The sequence below is a fragment of the Austrofundulus limnaeus genome, unplaced genomic scaffold, assembly GCF_001266775.1.
Source record: "Austrofundulus limnaeus strain Quisiro unplaced genomic scaffold, Austrofundulus_limnaeus-1.0 Scaffold0, whole genome shotgun sequence".
Lineage (NCBI taxonomy): Eukaryota > Metazoa > Chordata > Actinopteri > Cyprinodontiformes > Rivulidae > Austrofundulus > Austrofundulus limnaeus.
The window spans coordinates 8,158,268-8,178,584 of record NW_013952402.1 but is presented as its reverse complement, the minus strand read 5'-3'; the positions used below and the strand labels follow the sequence as shown (position 1 = coordinate 8,178,584).

The following is a 20,317-nucleotide window of genomic DNA, read 5'->3' as shown; positions in this document are numbered from 1 at the left end:
CACTTAAATTAAAAATATTTGACCAAAAGAAAACCGGAGCAGGACTAGAGAGAGATGGATATGATTCAGATTTTTATTTCTGGGACCATATACGACCCATGGGAGACGTAGGAGCAGTCGTCATTTCATTCCTCTGCTTTAGCAGCTCCTTCAATTCCACAGCTGACGCTGCTAAAAATGACAGATTTTCTTTTCTGGATCTCTGAGAGCAGGACTTCAACCTCCAAACTCGTAAAGTTCTTTGTAGTTTGCGATGTCATTTATGAATGGACACTTCCTGGTATCTGGGGCAGGAAACGTATAGCCTTATATGGTGTTTTTGGGGTTGTAATTATGCTAAAATCCTCTCATGTGCGAGCACCTGGTACGTATTCATCAGTTTATGCTCCTCATTTACAGTTTTCCTGAAGATGGAAGAGTTTGCTGAATCTGATGTGGCATGTTCGTACGAACCCTTCGTATGAACAAAAGTAAGAGAAATTTTGGATAAGAATACAAACCTGTTCTTGCATGAGGTCCATTGTTTCCAACAGATACTTTGATATATAAATTTTATTAAAGACACCCATGAACACAAGAGTCCTATAAGATGTAGAAGAAACAAACRAACAAAAAACAAAGTTCAACAAAAACAAAAATCAGTCATTAGTAGAAAACATATGGCACGCTTGCAAGTGAAAATAGATTAAGGTATAGTCTGTTTTCAACAATATGGCAGCACTCCTTCCTGTTTGTCTCTGTCAACTGAACATTTTCATTTTCTTCTACTTTTAACTGTAAACAGTGTTGTGTTTAAAAAAAACATACTTCTCCCACTTTCAGCTTGCTCTTAAATCATATCTGTTTTACACTTCTGCTAAACAACGTGCTGAGCGGTCAGAGGGGTCCATATGGTAAGCTGAGCCTCGTCATGGATGAATGAACGGGTCAACGGAATGCTGCGCAGTTTTCGTTCAGACATATTCCCATCCATACACAATCCCAACCCACAACCACACCTCGACAATGTGAACGCCACGTCATGCGCGGCCACAAGAAATACTTTATTGGATGATTGGTTGTGACGGTCTGTGTAACATAACTTGCCTTCACAACACAGGAGTGGTTCCCCCTTTATTGAGCTGAACAATTGCAAGGGATTGCCAGGAGCAGTGGAGTCTCCCATGTAATGTATCCCTGATGGATTAGGGCTCCGGCTTGTGCAAAGAACAGAGCAGGCACTCATGGTTAATGGAAGAAACCGCAAGCAAAATGGCAGGGATTGATTGGGAGGGGGCAGTGTAATTAGTGGGTTACCTGATGTATGTATAGCCGTGGCATGCAAGGGTTATTTCAGGGGGCAAGAGGCCCCATATTTTTCTGTAGTTAAACTAAAACACCTGATCCTGGCTGTCAAGCTTCTAAAGCTTTTAGTTAACTAATTCYTGGTCTGAGCCATAGGGCCATTGCTGAATACATCTCAGGCTGCCTGCGTAAAAAAAGAAACCGTTCTAAATGTGCAGGTTGCATGTCACGATGCTGCAGCTCAGTAAATCGCTTTTGCACAATGGYCCAGTTTCCTATAACAAACACTGTCCCTGATAAGAAAACGATGAGTTGTCTAGACATTAGTCTTTATTAGATTGRTGACGTCTTCCTTTTCCAAATCACCAGTAACCGCTGTTGAYCTCTGTGATTGGTTGCTATAGCTTCRCATTCAGTTCCTAAAACAGTTGTCAACATAGCAACTAGTTTATGAAGTTCAGCCTGCTGAAAAAAGGTAGGAGGCTSAGTATAATGCAAGGTAGTTAAGAAGACAAGTTGCAAATCATTTATACACTGTTATTTAAAACTGCATTATACTTTATCATTAAAATGTATTTTTTTATTTGCAATGATAAAACGATGCATTACTTTTTTACTTGGTAAGAGCAAAAGCTATGTCTTAAAATAAAAATAGGTAGTTCAAGACTATCATCATGTTTGTAGTATTCTAAAACAGCATTGCTAAACATTTCCTAAAATCAGATTTTTTTTAATTCACTGCATGAAGTCATATTTCGTTAATTCCTCTTCAATTAAAACTAGTACTAAATGTGGAATCTTTGGCTACTTATCTGGCACTTTATTAAAAACGGATATGTTTCTGTTGTAAAAAAATATATCTGCATGAACTTATTTCAGATCATAGAAGACAAAAAATAGCTGTCTTGTGGTCTGACTAATCAAAAAAAAAAAAAGAAATTGTATATCACTCATATGAGTCATACTTCTGTCTAAAGAAACCATTCGCCTTATCTTCCCACAGTTGTAGACATCAGCTTCTAATATTACATCGGCACATTGTCACACAACTGGAATTTCAAACTTGACAACAAATACACAAAACAATAATCGGCACTTTCTGTCATTTTCAAACCAAGATTAAACTTTTTTTGTTGAACATCAGTTTAACTTTTTTCTTTAACACTGTTTTGGGCTTCATTTGAAATGATCTTGTTCAGAAAGTGGTGCAGATTTGCAGGCAGAAAGTGCGTCACATTTTTAACTCGAAGCAAAAAAAATATTCAGCACACAACTTTAACCGTGCTACATTTTTGTTCCACAAGTGGGTAGTTGAAACTTCTTTTTTTTTTTTTTTGCTTTACGTTCTTTACTCCTCGATTAACAGACGAAACCTGACCTACTGAAAATATAAACAACACTACACAACAAATGGAATGTATTAATTCATAGCAAGAATTGGAAAACATTGTACAGTTATTGCTGAATAAGGGGTCACTAAATATTATGTAATTCTGTGTTGACAACAAAGCAAAGTAAGCAAGTATTACATTGTTTTTACACTCTGAAAACGATGCCATAATGATGATGATAATGTCCTGAAAATACAACTGATCGTTTTTTCTCGTTGTAGTTGCTAACAACATACCACTCATTCCTAATGAATGTTAATGTAATTTTAATTGTAGGGACACTATTTTCTCTTTTTAGTTGAATGAAATCCTCCTTTGTTTAAAAGCAACAGTGGCTTATTATGCAGTTTATGAGAAGTTAAATTGATGTCACAATGCTTTGTGGATATTTGGGGTTTTCTCGTTTCATGTGTTTGGTAATGAAGGCGATGTGCTCCACACCCAGTTTAGCAGCAGCGTTTTTTACCACAAGGGAAGTAGAACTCACACACTCCAAAGTGTGCTTATGTCTGCAATTTGTGTTAGTTTCTCTTCACGTCAACCGAGCAGTGAGGGTGAATTCCAATGTTTACCAAAGAAATAAAACTGGCAGTTCTCACATGTATATTTGACTTTTTTTATTGATTTGAGTTCTCTCACTTTTGTTTCAAACTAAAAGTTTAACCAACGTTGTATATGGGATTTTGAGAGCTGGCTGTATTCGTGCAGAGTTTAATGGTCACAGTAGTGTGAAAAATGCATCTGCAAACAGAGACCAGGGGAAACATGAGTTAAACTGTGTGTAGTTTTTTTTTTTTTTTGACTAAAACTGTGGCCACACACACATATCGGGTCAGTGTTTTCCTCCGGTTTTTCTAAAATTGGTTTATACTTAAGCTATTACCACTTCCACCTTCACTCATCAGTAATTGTTGCTTCTTTGACAAATTACCATTATTTAAAAAAAAGAATTTGCCTTAATTAAACGAACAGATTGAAAGCATTAACAAATGATGGCTTTTTACCATATGTTCAAGTGAGACGCTCACGAGTGAAATAAAAAACGAATTGGTTTTATTATTAGCGGGTTTGCTTTCTAAATCCGAAATGGAAGCAAACTGCTATGTTTAGCGCCTGCAGAGCTGCTGGCAGTTTTTACTACGGGGAATGCAACAAGTTTGACTGAAGAAACACCTCATTGTTTATGTGCATGAGACGATGTGATGGTGTGTTGTTTTTGGCCCAAGTTTGTTCTCAAGTGGGTACTAGGGTGATGGCTAAAGGACTCACTGGTATGTCTTGACCTCCCTAAGACCATTTTTACAACCTCAAGCACATTATCTGTGAGAGGGGTGGCTGTGTGTTCCCTTAGAATTAACAATCTTCAATTCAGACTTCCACAGAAAAAGGAGCTAAATGGCTTTTATTTATGGTCAACTCGACAAACAAATCCTATCAAAATATGAATAGAAATTGTAGAAAGTTTGCCATCTGTGCAGCGTTTTATTTGTTGAACCCCCCGGTCTTGTAATTGTTAAATATGTATTTTTTTAAGCTATAGCCACCGATCAAAGTCTTGACACCAGACGTGCTCCACACAAGTATGCAGTAACCAGAGCCAATTGGTGATGGACAGCAAACACCCCGTCACAGAACTTTAGTGTGGGGGCCCAAATGGGCTCCTATTCATCTGCCTGGACAAATCACAGCCTGGGCAGAGAGCCATATTATCTTAGCTGCCCCTTTCTTGTGAGCCCTCTGAAGTCACTAACTATTGTGAGCCAATAACTGGTGTCTGCGACCCAGCATGCACAAGTACGAGCGAAGGTTTAATCAGATTTTAACAGGATATGATCATATGAGAAAAGGTACTTCTTATTTTTAGAGTCAAATTGATCCACCTCCCATTACTGTTACGTACAGTTGGTTTTCAAACTGGAAATACGTAGTAGTTTCCCCAAGAATGTCGCTAATCTAGGAGGGTGCAGCAGTACGCATCGCTTGACATCAATGTGGCCTTTTGTAGTCTTGTAAATAAAACTGGTGAGACAAAACTTTAATTACGCCTCTCTGGATTTTCTGTGATTAGATGTATGACGAAGCGTGAGAGATTTGGATTGGCTTTACGACAGCAGCTCATAAATGTAAGAGTGTTCGAAGCAGCAAGAGAAAAAAAAGGCTTTTTCAAACAGAGAACGAGAGCCAAGAAACTGGCTTCTTCAGAGGAGTGAGAATTTGATCTGATCRGTAAAAGCCCCCACAGAAGTGCGCCACGGTTTTCTGTGCACCGAGCTCTGGTTTCCTCATCACGAGCAGCCCGTTCATTAGGTAAGCATGGCTCCAGGGTTGAATTCACACTCGGTTTGCCCTCTCCCATGACCCCACTTGCCAGTCCCCAAACACAAGTGCAGGTTCGCATAAACAGACGCGAGCATAAAGTGCTGCTTCAGCCCTTATGGAACATGCCACGCTTCCTTCTAACAGCATACTGTTACAACCTCTACACATGACCACCGTGCTCCTCATCCCTCATCCTGATTAATGTACACAAATACGCTCGAACCCCGCCCAAATCTCGGTGTCAGTCCTAATCAGTGACACAATCTGCAAAAGTGATCATGGAAAATGCTCCCTTCTCCTCCACCTCCCGCCCTGCAGTACCAGCTTCTCCTGCCTGTGGAGGCCCAGTTGTGCTCCACTGACTCTCTGGGATAAATGGAGTTAATGGGAGTCATATGCTAGCAGTTGGTTTGAGGCAGGCCTGCATGAAACATTTCTAGGCTTTATGTAGTCATGAGGCTGGAGAAGAAGGAACGGACAGTGATGACATCGTGAAATAACATGACATGCTCATATTTATTTCAGATTTTCCCTGTAAGAATTACTGTCCAACAAAACAAATTTAATACCCAGTGAGTGCACGCCCTTGTGCTCTAGCATGTTGAATGCAACAAGCCCAACTTAACAGAAAACCACATGTTACATGGGGAGGATGAGATTGCAGGCCTGGAGAATCCATTAGCCTTATGTGTTGTTCCACATTAGAGAGCTGTCATTAGCCAACAGTCATTCTGTTCTACAGTGATATTACATGTTTTATGGTACTGTGTTGGGTGGTGGTTAATGAAGGAGTGAGGTTTAATCCCAAAGTCTCGCAGCTACTTTTTTCTTAAGAAAGTACATCTCAACTTTCCCATCGTTTCTCAACATCATTCACAATGTATCAAAAAAGCAGAACCAAGCAGCAAATGCACCATCTGCCAAACACCTAACTCCCTTCACAAGTTTTAAAAGTTGTTTTTATTGCATTTTTTTGTCAAATGCGAATGCAGGCAACCACATATATGTTACTCCTCTGCTCAAATTTCCTTGCYACATCTGTCATTTGACGCAAGGGATGTTTTTTCCGGGATTTGGTAAAATATACCGTCTGTCGCAGTATGTTTAAGTCTCCATATGTCCAATGCTTCATGTGGCAGAGCCAAACGTTCTTCAGTTTGTGAGGATGAGGAAGCAGTTGATCATGTTGCAGGCCATTTTGTTTGCCTAGACAGTAGCTTTATGGGTGTGTAGCTGTTCTGATAACTGAGTGGTTGAGCTGCTTTAAGTGTCAGGGTGGTAAAGGTCAAACAGAAAGACATATGTCAGTCCCCCTTTAGGTTTTTCATCTAGTTTTAGCTGTTAAAACGATTCCTTTGTGAACTGTTTCTTTTAGACCAAGTTAACCGTAAAGGCAGTTATAGGGCGTGTACTGCAAATGCAAACATTTATGCATTTTGTTTGCTTTTACTTTTTTTCCATTTCCTTTACATGTGTGTTTGTGTTTCAGTGTCTGCAAAATATCTCATGAAGCACTGGACAAATTTTAGGAACCCTTTAAGAAAATGATGGTTGAATGCACATCTAAAAATATTATCTTTTTGTTGTCAACTGGATTCAGGATGACTGTCACACCCACTGTCCTTAGAGAACACACATTTTAGTCAATCTTACAGATGTTGTGATAAATTTTGGTTTGGCTGTAGCTGAGACTTTTTAACAATACATACTCCAAGTGCTACTCATTATTTAAAGCCCCAAACTTTTTTATTAAATTTTAAAGTCAGACCTTTGTTCCTCCACAGCTGCTAAAAGCGATACTCCCTTTTTGGAACATCTCTTTGACAAAGTCCGCCAGACAAAACGATAGCAAATCCATTCACTCTTCTCGATGCAGCGTGGCTTTAACTGAGTGTTTTATGTTTTCTGCATTTTCTTTTTATCACAGAGATAAGGCGACGAATGAGCAGAAACCCCCTCCTGCCGCCRTTGTCCTCGCTCACACCGTTCCTCAGATGGGAGGTCACCAACTACCGTTCTGCTTTGCCCAAATGTGCCCTCGCCGCTCCGCGCCTGTGTAACATGGCTGCCCATGGCCGTTTCCTGTACGTGAACACCTCGGAGCGGAGCTACTTGTTACGATGGTGATCATTTTCTCAAAAACACTGGAAAAGAAGAAGGGTGTCCGTGATGTAACGTCCAAGAGCATCGAAAGACAGAMGGTGAGAAAAACGCCATTTATTAATATTTCTTAATCTTCACAGTGTGGCTTGTTTGTGAGAAGCCACTCCTAAGCACTAGATCACTTATTTTTTTGCAAACACTTTGGTTTCACTTCTAAAAAGTCAGAAACCAGATATTTACATTTTATTTTCATCCTGCTACTCCCCTTTACACTGCACTAAAGAGACACTTTAAGTTGCCGCTTCTGTCCTGCTGTCATAAAAGAAAACTCCCAACATTTCCTCAGATATCCTCTAAAGATGTCTTTATTAAGAAAAAGATGTCTTACAGCCAGGGCTTGAAGCCTTGAAATAGAAGTTTAATTTAGTCTCGCCTCTGTTTTTTTTTTAGATCCCAGCTCCACCTTTAACCTGTAAATAAAAAGCTGGAGGGCTGATGTGTTTAGTTTAGGCTGCATCACGTTTTCACTCCTACAAGTTAATAAGCACTGAGGTGTAAGTGTACCAGCTCTGTCTGTCATTTAATCATCTTCTCCAACACAATACACTTTGTTTTGGATTCAGTGAGCTATATCTTAGAAAACATTTTTTTCTTGTTGTAGTAATAAACCCAAGGTGAGTCAAAGCAATGGACGGTATTACRGYATGTTATTTTTGTCCTTTGGACATMCACCACCTTGCCTTAATGCATTAATTAAAAGAAAACAACATAGTAAAACAAAAAAACTAATTACCAAATTAAAAACCAAATTACTTTTGCTATTAGAAAAAATGAAAACATCAGAAACCTTGTACTGTGTGAGTTTAGTAATTCGTCGGCTGGTTCCCTGGTTATCAAATGTTTTTATATAACAAATATTTTGTATGTTTTGTTTAAGTTTCCATAATCAGAGGATTAAAAAAATTAAAAGCCTGTGATAAAATAGATTCTCCTATAGTTGAGGCCTCCRTCCTCATTTAGCAACATATTTTATTCTGCTTTCAATTTTTTAGTTTAAAAAGATGTTCATGTTTAATTTTTTTTAAGTTATGTTTTATATTTTCGAATTTCCACTCATCCAAGTAGATAGAGGAAATTAAAAAATGCATACCAAGCAGAAACTCAGGTGTCCTAAGGGTGATTCGTAGACTGGTTTCAGTTCATCTGATCAGGATTAATGTGTTTGTTGGTGTTGTTGTTGTTCCCAACCAACTCTTGAGGGGCATGCTTGGCTCTAAAAGCTGCTAAATGCTCCGCTGGTCACCAGTCAGTGGTCGAAGTATGTGCTACTCCCCGTTTCATTTCTGTTTGTTGCTGAGCAGCCGGCACACAGCAAGGTTTTCAGTACTGGTTTTCGGAAGCTACAGTATAAACTGACTCAACCTTTTCACTGGTAAAATGAGTAGAAATTTGTCAGCTCGTGTTATTTTTTTATGTCTCCCGTTCATATATTTTTTAAAACAGTTTATATCTTTTTGACTGTTTAATCTCCTACAGAGTGATCTCCACACCATGAGCAGAGGGACCACCCTCTTCTCCTGTGGAACTGTGGGTGAGTTCTTCGTTCTTCCTCCTCTCTGTAGTTAAAATGTGAACTCCTATGTTCTTTGCACCCAACTCCGGCACAGTAAATTGCTCCGTTAATTACTTCATAAGTCGAGCCATCGAGGTCAGTGACCTCAGATACAACTTATTTGTTTTTTTTTATCCCCTCTGTCACACTCAATCTCTCACTTCTCCCTTTCTCCATCTGTCAGTCATCCCCCTCTCATGATAAGGGTGCACCTGCCTCTATACTACGTTGCACAGCGTTCTCATGGGAGTGAAATGTAATTGAATATGCTGTTACTTATGTCAACAATTTCCCTTAGGCTCTTTTAAAGCTGCAGCCATTACTCCCTGTGTTAAAAGACATCGACTGTAAATACAAAACCTCCACAACCACTCACTATCAACTTTATTTGTTTGAGTGTGGCACGCTCTTTTCTTTTCTATTACCAGTCCTGACGTTAGCATGCCCGTCAATGCCTTTTGTATATCTTATTCAAAGGTTGGCCTTTTGAAGTTAATCCGAATCTCCTTTTGTCAAGTTGTTTTACTGACATTCCTGTCGGGTCATCTCTTGTAGCCCGTGCGCATTGTTTCGTCTGCCCAAAACAGTGATTTCAGGTCACCAGTCCCTGAGAGAGCATGCCAAACAGAGACAGGCATTTAAGAGGATGGGATATAGTTTTTATGGTTGCAGTGTTATTGCCTGCACTTTAGACTTATATTAAGGACAAGTTATGTGGCAAATTATACTGCTTCTAAAAGCATATTTTGTGCCAGCTGTTTGACTAGTTGACATTTATGTGTCTTTAATTTTTCTGGAATGAACACTAATGCAGGTTTAGATGCTAAAAAAACAAATATGATACTTGTATTATCTGATAAATTTCCTCAGACATTTTCCAGATAATTACAGCAAGTGGATCAACTTGCCTGCTTTGTTCTGAGGAACTTAGATCAAGCTAGAATTAAAATGAGATTTTATTGATGTTAGTTTTTCTTTTGTGTGTAATTATAAAAACGATTAAAACAGAAGAGTTTGTATTGATTCATAMGTTCACAACAAAGATTTTTAGCAGCATGTGTGGAAAAACAACACATTATAATCATGTTGAGTCACACTTTCGATTGCTTGACTACACAGTAACAAAACAAACAGCACCTTTTTTGTTTTCATTGCTACTCTGCTTGTATAAAAATGCTTGTGTAAAAAGTTTATTTCTGTCAGAATTGGGGATTTTAGGTTTTAGTACCAGTTTCACATGAGCAGCACTAGTTTAGCTATTCAGTTTTTTGTTTTTATTTTTCCCCAAAGTAGAATTCTGTCATCCATCTTCAGACAAATGACAGTTTTTGAACACAAAAGCTCATAGTTTTTGTGTGTGTGTTCTGAATTGCGTGTTTATTTCTGGTTAATAATGTTATTAGACCAGAGGTGTCCAAAGTGGGGTCCGGAGTCCAAAATTGGCCCACCAGCAGGTACCCTGGTTGTCATCTTTTGTCGCTTTATGTAGAAACATATTCCCTTCTTCTTTTTTTTCTTTTTTTTGAAAAAAAATTTTTTTTAAAAGAATAAATAAATAAATAAAATAAATAAATAAAAAATATTTAAAAAGTTGAAACATATTTCCATTTAGAGTCATTCCATCCATTGGCTCAATAACTATGGGGATGTAGTGTAGTTTTCACTCATGGTTCTGACTTTATCTTTGAATTATATTAAGATTAAATATGAAATACAAGTAACTACAAAATACTCAAATGCTCATATTTTATGGATTTATGAAATGTCCCTTTTTTTTGGCATTCTCGGGGAAAAAGTTTGTGCTCCCCATCTCTTATTCAACAGCTCAATCCTACAAAAACAATTTCTTCTTACTCCCTTTCCCCCTTTCCCCCCGTGTTTTCAAGTTACAAGAAACAGTTTACATAATGAAAATCTTTGCTGTGTCTTTTTAGTTTAACACATTTTTGTTCAGACTAATGAGTGTGAATTTGTTTGTTTCAAATCATTTCAGAAGCAGATGGATGGTTCGACCTGGGGCGAAGCTGTGCCGTCCAGCAGAAATCTCCGTGCCAGTCTGATTCCAGTCTGGAGAGCTTGTGGGATGTGATGCCTGAACCTGGGAGCCAACTGTGGACCAAGGAACCAGGCAGCACCACTGCTATCACCAGCCTGATAAGAGATCTGACTCTGAGCAACAGCAGCCCGATCAGCACCCACGGGACGTCCACCACGGCACATTACTCTACCACCGCCGCCAGTCAAGCTCCTGCAGCACCGCCAAGCAAACGTCAGTGCCGCTCCCTGTCGTTTTCCGATGAATTCAGTGGGTTCCGCTCGTCTTGGAGACCCCAAGGCTCCCGAGTGTGGACGTCCGTGGAGAAACGTAGGTGCCACAGTGGAGGAAGTGTCCGAGCAGGAGGGGCGGGCCATTTCCCCATCATGCAGCGCAGCTCCAGCTTCAGTTTACCTTCGCRCTCTAGCCTCCCTTCAGATGGAATGGTGGACCTGCAATTCTTCAACCAGCAACTGCCTCTCCACCCTCAGTTCACCGCCTCGCCAGTATCCCCTACCTCTCCTTTCTCACAGCACCTTCATCACTGCCACAATCAGGTCTTCCTCAGGCCTCTGTCGCTTTCCCACGAGCAGATCAGTCCGACSGAGCTCCAGAAGGAGGAATCATCGGAGGCCAGCTCTCCAGACTCCACGCCAGAGCTGAGGAGACGCTCTGAAAGGAGGGGTGCGGGGAAAGGGTGCCTGTCTCGGAGCAAATCTCAGCCTTGTGTGCTGAACGACAAAAAGATTGCTATGAAGCGCCGAAGACCAGAGGATGCCCAGGAGCAGCGTCCCTCCCTGGACTTGGCAAAGATGACTCAGGTTAGGAGGAACCGTTGGCGCACACACAGACAAGCACACACAGGCTTGCATTCATTTGAGTGCAAATAAATGTAACTGACTAGGTCTAAGGTTTAGCAACACTTTTCTCCTCAGTTGACATTAAATCAACATTTCTGATGTTAATGCTGCAAGCTGTCCTTGACTGCATTTTAGCCAAATGCCAGACAAAATACCCTCACCACACAGACAAATTATGTCATGTTTTTACATAAAGGAAAGTCCAAGCGATCCACAAACATAGCTACAATTTACTCTTTCCAAGGCTGATTGGACTGGGTTAAATACAACTGAGTGAAGCTCTCTGGGTCGTCAGTCCAGGGTGTTGAGGCCAAGGGATTTTAGGCTTTCCTCCTGGAGTGGTGCTCACTGCTAAAGAAGCATTCCTCATGTTCGCTCACACTGCCTAACAAGCAAGTCAAGCCTCTGTTTTTATCATTTCATTAAGTCTGTTGGGCAAATACGTTATCCAAAGGCTGGACTCTTAAAGGTCATTTGTGTCCCTCTTGCAGCTGCTACCCTCCATTTTTCACTGGTTGCAGAGCTGCATCCTTTTCTTGTGCCTTTTTTTATCTACTATCAGGCAGTTAAAGGAACAAAAGGTGATTAATTGCAGGAATATGTAGATATATTGAACATTTCTTTGCCTTTCCTATGTCAAACTTTTTTTTTGTTCTTTTGTAAGGTTAGAGTAATCAGGGACACATTCAGAGAGTATATGACCCCAGGACAAACTCAAACCTAAAACAGCATGATGGAATTAAAAGGCATGTACTGATTTAATGCTTAGTAATCCTCTAAAGTTGCTACAGCCCTGCTCCATGTAATTTGTCTTATTTTTTTTTCATTAAAATTAATCTGTAGCATCAAAACCAGAATGCATTTAGGCCTGATTTAGAGACTCACAATCAAGAGTACAGACCGTCTATTTTCACTTTGTTTTCCTCAGCACAGCTTTTATATTGTACTTTAAACTGTTCCTACATAAGACCCCGTGTCAAGGGAATTTGTTCTTTTCCTGTTCCCTGATTAGAAAGTACCATCAGTTTGTTCATCTACCCTCCCTTCCTTTTTTCAAAACCAGTTGTGCTCCCAGCTTTTCACCCTCAGGAGGGCTGGATCAACTAGGCCTGGGTAATAAAGCCCAGCAGGCATGTTTCCTCTAGTCATGCCAGCTGCTAAAAAGGGGAAAATCAAGCTCACCGATTGAACATTTATACTCACAAATACACAAAGGCAGATTTGAAGTYGGTTTTATCTCTGCTTTTAATGACTCTGCTGATTACAAGCCTGTCCTGAGAGTATAGCAAGTTGTTTTCTTGGCTCAGCTTTTGCAGATCATCTTTATCTATTTGCACGACAGCCAGCATTGTTGAAACGAGTTAGACTGTGCAGGTTAGATGGGTCATTGCAAGTCTGCTGTAACTGTGTACTTTCTCACCCTCGTGCATGCCTGGGGCAAGAAATGTAGCACAGTTTGCATGCAGTATAATTTAAAATGAATTGAGTCGACTTTGGCACAATTGAAACTTGATGTGTTGTTGCTAAAAAAAGTCTTTCTTTATATCAGTAAGTAGGCCTGTAGCAATTTTGCTGGATGATACAGTAAATTGCCTCAGTAATTACTGGGATAAAAAATAATATCGTTTGGAGTCCATTTTAAACTGATATAATGGTACTACCTGCCTCTTTCCAAGCTAGCATAATTTCTTCTTTATGTGTCTTCCTCTGGTTTCATAAAATTATTGCAGTCACCCGCATGCTGCTTTTGAATTTTATGAAATTTATGTAGTGTAAAAAAAAAAAAAACAATGCTCAGCAAACCCAAGGTTTGGCACTGTGCCCTGAGGTATCACCAGCTTTAAGGAGGCACTCCTCTAGCTAAATGCCTATTTTCGGGGTTCTCATGCTACAGGGGTTATGCGTGCACCCGGCAAATACCTGACACCTGTGTTTACGTCTCGTAGAGAAGAGGGAGACAAGAAGAAAACAAACAAACAAACAGGCAAATGAATATTATCAATCTCGTTTTTTAAATAGACCTCATTTTATCATGTGATTGATTGATTTCTTGCTTATAGCGACAGGCCCAACAACAAGTCTACATCAAATGTTTCCAGAACCTTAACCAAGTCTGAATGGAATTTCTAGCTATATTTAATAACCTCAAAATCTTAGAAACATTTGTTAAAGATCTCCATTTGAGCCAGGAATAAAGGTGCAACTTAATGATACCAAGCTGCTTAGAAAGAAAGTGCCAGTCTGGAAACGCAGAGCTACATGTTCCCCATAAGAAATTATTTACAGATTTAAGCTGCAGTCATAAAAATTTAGCTGAATTCATTGATTCCACCTTTGAAGTAGATCACTTGAACTGTAGGAATGAAACATTAAAGTGCCCATGACATGCATATCCATGAAATACACAAAGTCAAAGAAAATATATTAATATTTAAGAAACTTTGCATAATACATATGATTTTACCCGTTATGTCACATAACTAGCATATTTTCTTTTGAATTTTGCTCAGCTTAAGTGAGACAGGAAGTGACATCAAAGGGGAACTCTTTGAGAAAGAAAACTCCCTGGTTTTTGTTTATTGAAACAATATTATTTGAACTCTGACTCTTTCTCATCACTCTATGATAGTGATTAAAATAATCTAAAGAAACATCAAATTCCTCTCTACTGTCTGTGTGGTTAGCCATTTTAGCAAGGCTCTGTTTACGTTCAGACATTCCCCTTTGACATCACTTCCTGTCACTTCACATGCAAAAATCTCAACCATTGTTCATCTCAGTGGAATGAAATCTTTTTAACAATATGTTATCAAAGTTATCTTTCCAAAAATACATTCATATTTATTATAAAAACTTTATGTCACAGGCACTTTAAGTTTGCTGTAGTTTTTGTTTCCCTTTTTTAAGTAGACTGAAATCATAAACCAATCTTTAACTGACAACTRTTTGCTTCTGTTGCAATGTGGGATAGTCTCCTTTTCCTTCTAAAGACTTAGGTGTGTGTCAAACCAAACTGCTGAACTCAAATGGTTCCTTGCCTAAGGCTGTCGATAAAGACGCTTCTTTTTTTATCTCACACCTACCCTGCTTGTTGGATTTCATGTCTGTGTAGATGAATAACAAGTTTAAATGGGAAAACAAACATAAATGCGAAGTTGGCACTGCACATGGTGTACTGGAGGAGTTTGACTTCATTTTAGGTGTGTTTGATGTTCACAGGGTTAAAGACTGGGACAGGTCAGGTCTCCAGCCTGTTTTGTCAGTGGAACATGTTATAATTTAGTGTCTGGATTCCTCGACCACGTCAATGAAGGCAGGTGTGAATTCTGAGGGTGGGTGGATGAATTGCTAATTGGCTGTAACTCAACTACTGTAGGGATTTACATGCTGCTGCCCCCAAGATTCTTTGAATATCCTCCTTGTCAGCGGTGTATGTCAGTTTGCTCCTCTGCCCACTGTCTTGCTTTTATCCCTGGCTGCCCTTTCATGTTGGCGCGACCATGTTTTTTCCACAGAACTGACTGAGTGTTGCAAGTTATAGGACGAGGAATCTTATCTCTTGATTGTAGGTCACTTGCTGAATGATTGTTGATGCAGCGTACGCTTTGTTTTTCAGGAAATGGCTTGAGTGGGGTAAGTCTGGACACTTAATAACTTAAGTTGTACAGTCTGAAAGGCAATCTTTGGCTTTGCTGCGTTAGCAGTTCAAGTGGTAGAAGGGGGCGCGTTGAGCAAATTGAAAGTGTGTGTGTATGTGTGTTAGGGGTGTAAGAAAATATCGATACACTGAAATATCGCGATATTTCATTTCCCGATACTGTAWCGATATTCTAAAGCCCTGTATCGATTTTTTATTAAGGCTTAAAATGTTAACTTTCCTGCCAGCCGTTCATTTTTATGTTGTAGTTCAGCCTCTGGCCACTAGTTSTCAGCAGTGAGCCAGCCATTTGGATCCTCTACTTCTTGAGGTACAGGCTGTTGTTAAGTGTTGGGTGACCATATTGTGAATTGATATTAAAAACTAAAAGCTGCAAAAAATATGTTTTCAAACTATTTATTGGCAAATTTAGTCTAATAATTGAAAACATGGATGAAATAAGGAATATGAAACAAATAAAATAAAATACATACGAAGCAGAACACAGCTAAATGTATCAAAATTATGTCTATGTGATATTAGAATTTTCTGAGGCAATGAATTTTGGTTTTTCATTTTTTTTCCTATTGAGGTTTTTATTTAATAGAATTTTTGGACAAAAAATCGCAATATATCGCAATATATCATCTTGCTTACAGTATCGCAATATATCGGGATATGTCGTATCGTGAGCCCTCTTTCATGATATGTATCGTATCGCCAAATTCTTGCCAATACACAGCCCAAATGTGTGTGCTCAGAGAAAAGTTGGGATCAGGACAGAAAGCTGCACTCCTGCAGGAAGGCTGGCAGACAAACTCCTCTCTCCTCTCTATTTATGTAGTCCCAGTGGCCCAAGTTTAGACTGCTCCCCCACCTCAACCCTTCTGCACTCACTCCATTTCTGGGATGGCAGACATGGTGATCATAACTGACTGTCAAGCCTCGAAGGCTTGCAGGATCACCCAGGTGGGCGTCTGAAGGTGTGTCTTCTTGCTGTGTACAATGGCATGTTTCCACTTGTCATAAATGTGCGTACATGCAGTACATGCATGTCAATTGTATAGTGAAGTCGTGCAGATTGTCGGCTTTGTTTCAGCATCAACCAACTGAACAAATGTCTTCTTTCATTTTCATCTCCAGGCATTCAAATATATGTTTTGTGCTTTTATAGTAAAATCCAAACACACAGACTTAACACAAAGGCATCCACACACACACACACATACACACAAATAATTGATGCAGAGGTGTGCATGTGTATAATTACCTGCCAGGAATGAGTTCAGCCCTTTGCTTGTACGTCTGTCCTTTCTTTTGTTTTGTTTGCCATCATTTGTTCACCACGTTCAAGATACCTTTCCATGTTGAGTATTTTTTGATTTTTGATTCTTTTTTTTTTTTGCTGCTGTGACACATTATCAGAAATGTWTTTGCCTAAGCCTTCCTGTGTGTGCTTATTCCACTGCTTTTTGATCCTATATTGTAGGTCGCATCTTTTCATAAGAGCCTCGTTCTTTGTAGTAGCGTCTGTCTGAATACCAGTTTGTTTCACTGTTGTTTGAACAGTCAAATTGTCCCATTCAAGATTTAAACGATCTAAACACGACTCCCTGGAAATACCTCACACTGCTTGGTAGTTGTTAGTCGTGTATGTGAAGACATAACAGCATTAGAGTCCATGTGTGAGGCAGCCGTGATGTGTGTGTGCGTGCGTAGATGTGTTTCGTCTGTCAAAGCTGGGTACAGAGCAGAAATCCAACCCTGGTCCCCCACCACCACTACCGCCCAAAACCCAGTCTGCCTCAGTGGATTTTATAGAAAGCATATTGTGTAGAAGCTGCCTCTCCCCCCCTTCTTTCTTCGCTTTCGTCTCCTCCTCTGCTGTGATAATTAGTAGTGGGGTAATACAGGGGGTTAAGATTGAGAGCTTAGAAATCCCCTTTTCCACTCCAGCGGTGTAACTACAGAAGAAGAAAAAAACCTCCCACACTTCACATGATCACCTAAAGCACTTGCAGATGAATTGTCATACATGTGAAATTTATTTAGGAAACATAATTGTTTTCCTCAAGTTTTCTTATGGATCTATTTTATTTACCGTTATTTTACCAGGCAAATCCCATTGAGATCTCAGATCTCTTTTTCAAGGGCGGCCTGGGCCTGAAGGCAACCTATTGTACATGTTTTTGTGTTGTGGGGGAAACCGGAGTACCCGGAGAAAACCCACGCAAGCACGAGGAGAACATGCAAACTCCGCACAGAAAGACCCCAGGTCCGAACCGGGGATCGAACCCAGGACCTTCTTGCTGTGAGGCGTCGGTGCTAACCACTGAGCCGTCGTGCCGCCAAATTACTAGCAAAATTACGGAAAGGAAGAAAATCAAACTCCCGGTTTTATTTTACCAGCCAAACCCATGTCTCAACACATGCTCGACAACATTACAGGTGTCTATCACACAAGCCGAGGCCTTCTGGTAAAAAACCTCATCTCTATTCACTGCCATGCCTCGAACATCTGCTGCTGGAGGCACTCCAGAGATCATTAATCCCTTCACTGCACTGCAAGACCGCCTTCCTTTTTGTTGCAAAGGGGACATCGGGGTGAAAAGAGAGCATGAAAGCAGACAGCATTTTGTTTGAATCTATTTATGGTCAAGTTTAGGGTGGAAAAATGCAGCCTTTTGTTTACGTATATACGTTACCTGACTCTCCCTGGAGTGTGCTTTAAAAGAAAATGTCATAACCTCCGTGATTAACAATGGCTTAAATAATAAATGCTCTTTGCTTTTCAGGGTTGGTTTAAGCCTGTGTTTCAGAGTGGCTTATAGTCACGAATAAGCCCAGACCACGTTTAAACAAAAGATACCTTTTTGTGGTTTGCAGCTCATCCCAACATTTTTTCACAGAAGGTCCAAAGCTTTCTGTATGTTCCTCAGTGGCGTTTATGGACTCATGTTTACATGTTTACATGCAGTCAATGAAAGGGAATGCCAGCTTTCAGCTGCCCACACAGATGGGCAAATCTGCCAAATCTCTTTCTAACTTTCCGGGAAAACCTGACCTCAAATTTGCACTGCCAAACTCATTTAACTTTTATAGTTTCAGTAAAGCGACGCTCCAGTACGATGCACAAACAGACATTTATTTCTCTCTTGTCTCTCCTTTTCAGAAACTTCAGACCTTTCAAAGCCTGAGCTGGCCTGGATTCTCAGCCTCCGACAGCTTCCAGTCAAGCCTGCCTTCCTTCGATGCTGCCAGCCAATCGGAGWCAGCCTTCACGGCTGTGTCCAAGCTGGGACTAGAATCGCGAGAAAAGGTGATAGATGACGAAGAGGAGGATTCCTCCTAYGAGGAAGTGGATAGTGATTCTGCTTACAGCGTGGACTCGCGGCCTGGGTCTCCTGCGTGCATTGCGGACACCAAACGCACCCTCTGGAAGGGTGACCGTGGAACACAGAAGGATATTTTCCAGCTTGGGGGAGAGCTGGACCTTGACCAGATTGAAAGAAACTGAACATTTTAAAGAGATTTTAAAAGACTGCGTGAACGTTTGTTATAGAAAGTCACATCTGATGAACCAAGAAGTGACTATTAATGTGTCCTGTAGGGAAACGAATGTTTAGTTTTGAAAGGGAACAATGTTAAAAAAGACTGAGAAAGTACGTCAYGAAAAGTTGCCTTCTTAATGACACATATGCATTTGAACACTCTTTTTTTTTTTTTTGCTTTAATCAAAAAGCAGTAACCTTAGTTGTTTATGTTTTTGAATTCAGCGTTTGCCTTTTCTCAGGAGTGGAAAAGTGAGACTGTCTTAAAAAAAAATCCCAGCCCTCACTGTTTTTTTAACCTGGTRACCTTTCCAAAATCAGCTCACCTTAGGTTTTATAGTACTGTAGCATTAGCTGTGATCTCATTTATTTAGCTCCAGTTTTCATTTTTCAGAGTAATTAGAAGTTGGGGTAAAAAAATTACACACATGTATGTATATTTACAGAGTTTAGTTTGGCCTTTCCTCATCTTTTGTGCACACATAAATCTTTTTGTCTGAATGTAGGCTCAATAAGCTTTATGAAGAGTTTTTAAAAAAGTGCCTTCTTTTGAATGCRCGTTCTTGTAGTCCTCAAGAACCCTGCCTCACTGAAAGCCACTGTCTCTGATGTTCATATGCAAGTTGTATGTTTGAACCAAACACTGAATCTCTTTCGTGTTCAAATGGCAGTGTGTATTTTTTCTACAGAACAGAATTTTTGATGCGCTGTTTGTTGATGAAGCGAGATTGCGAAGCCTTTCCTCTGACAAAATGGAAATAAATTCACAACCTGCATCTACACGTCTGGTTTTATTTCAGTTTGTCAAGGCTGCCTGCTTTTTTTCTTCTTCTTTTCTTTAATTTCCGTGTACAACAGATTTTATTTTGACTGATCAAAAGTTTGAATGAGCGGCAAAGTTTCCAGACGTTCTGTACAAGCTGCACCCACTCTCCCACAATCACTTCCTGCAGACGCTTCAGAATTATTATATTGACGCCCACTTCTTCTCGCTTCCATTTTCCATTTCGCTTTGATTTTATTGGGCAAAAATTTTGATATGGTCTCTTCACGTCAGCGATCAAGTTCTTTTTCTTTACAATTGTTAATCTAGTTTTCATAGAAACAGTGCATCGCAAACCATGAATATGAATAATCTCATGTTTCTCAGCTTTAGAGTATACAACAGGGAGTRCATTAATAAGAGTGTGACGCAGTTAGCACAGATGGACTCCTTATCAACCAACAAGACATACTGCAGGACAGGGCGGTGGAAATGTTACATGACCTTTGTCCTAAAGGCTCACATTTGATCAGGTCTTTTTCAGGCTTGTAAGCACCACAGCTGCTTTAATTTTGCTGAAAAWAGTAGCTTCAAATGCAAACTTTTACAAACCTGTCCTGCATGTGTGCCATTTCTCTGTAACCCAAAGCTATATTTGCTTTCCAGCCACAAAACATCTCTAATAATCCATTTTTTTTTGCTTTAAGTACACTCCTTTAAAAATGATAKGAAAATAAATAAATCAGCTTTATCTTTTTATCC

The 20,317-nt window shown here is 39.8% G+C and overlaps 1 protein-coding gene across 2 annotated transcripts in view; it reads left to right on the top strand.

Annotated features, from left to right (window-relative positions):
* The window catches only part of LOC106513128 (protein FAM53B), a 24,848-nt gene extending 5,274 nt beyond the window's left edge, over positions 1-19,574 (top strand). The window contains exons 2-6 of one of the 2 annotated variants that reach the window (XM_014001820.1): positions 400-470; positions 6,922-7,195; positions 8,634-8,688; positions 10,703-11,565; positions 18,414-19,574. In XM_014001820.1, the coding sequence (XP_013857274.1) occupies positions 7,115-7,195; positions 8,634-8,688; positions 10,703-11,565; positions 18,414-18,758 (1,344 nt within the window). In that variant the 5' untranslated portion in view covers positions 400-470; positions 6,922-7,114 and the 3' untranslated portion in view covers positions 18,759-19,574. The remainder of the gene's footprint in view (positions 1-399; positions 471-6,921; positions 7,196-8,633; positions 8,689-10,702; positions 11,566-18,413) is intronic. The other variant, XM_014001812.1, reaches the window with a different exon arrangement.
* The last annotated feature ends 743 nt before the right edge of the window (positions 19,575-20,317 follow it).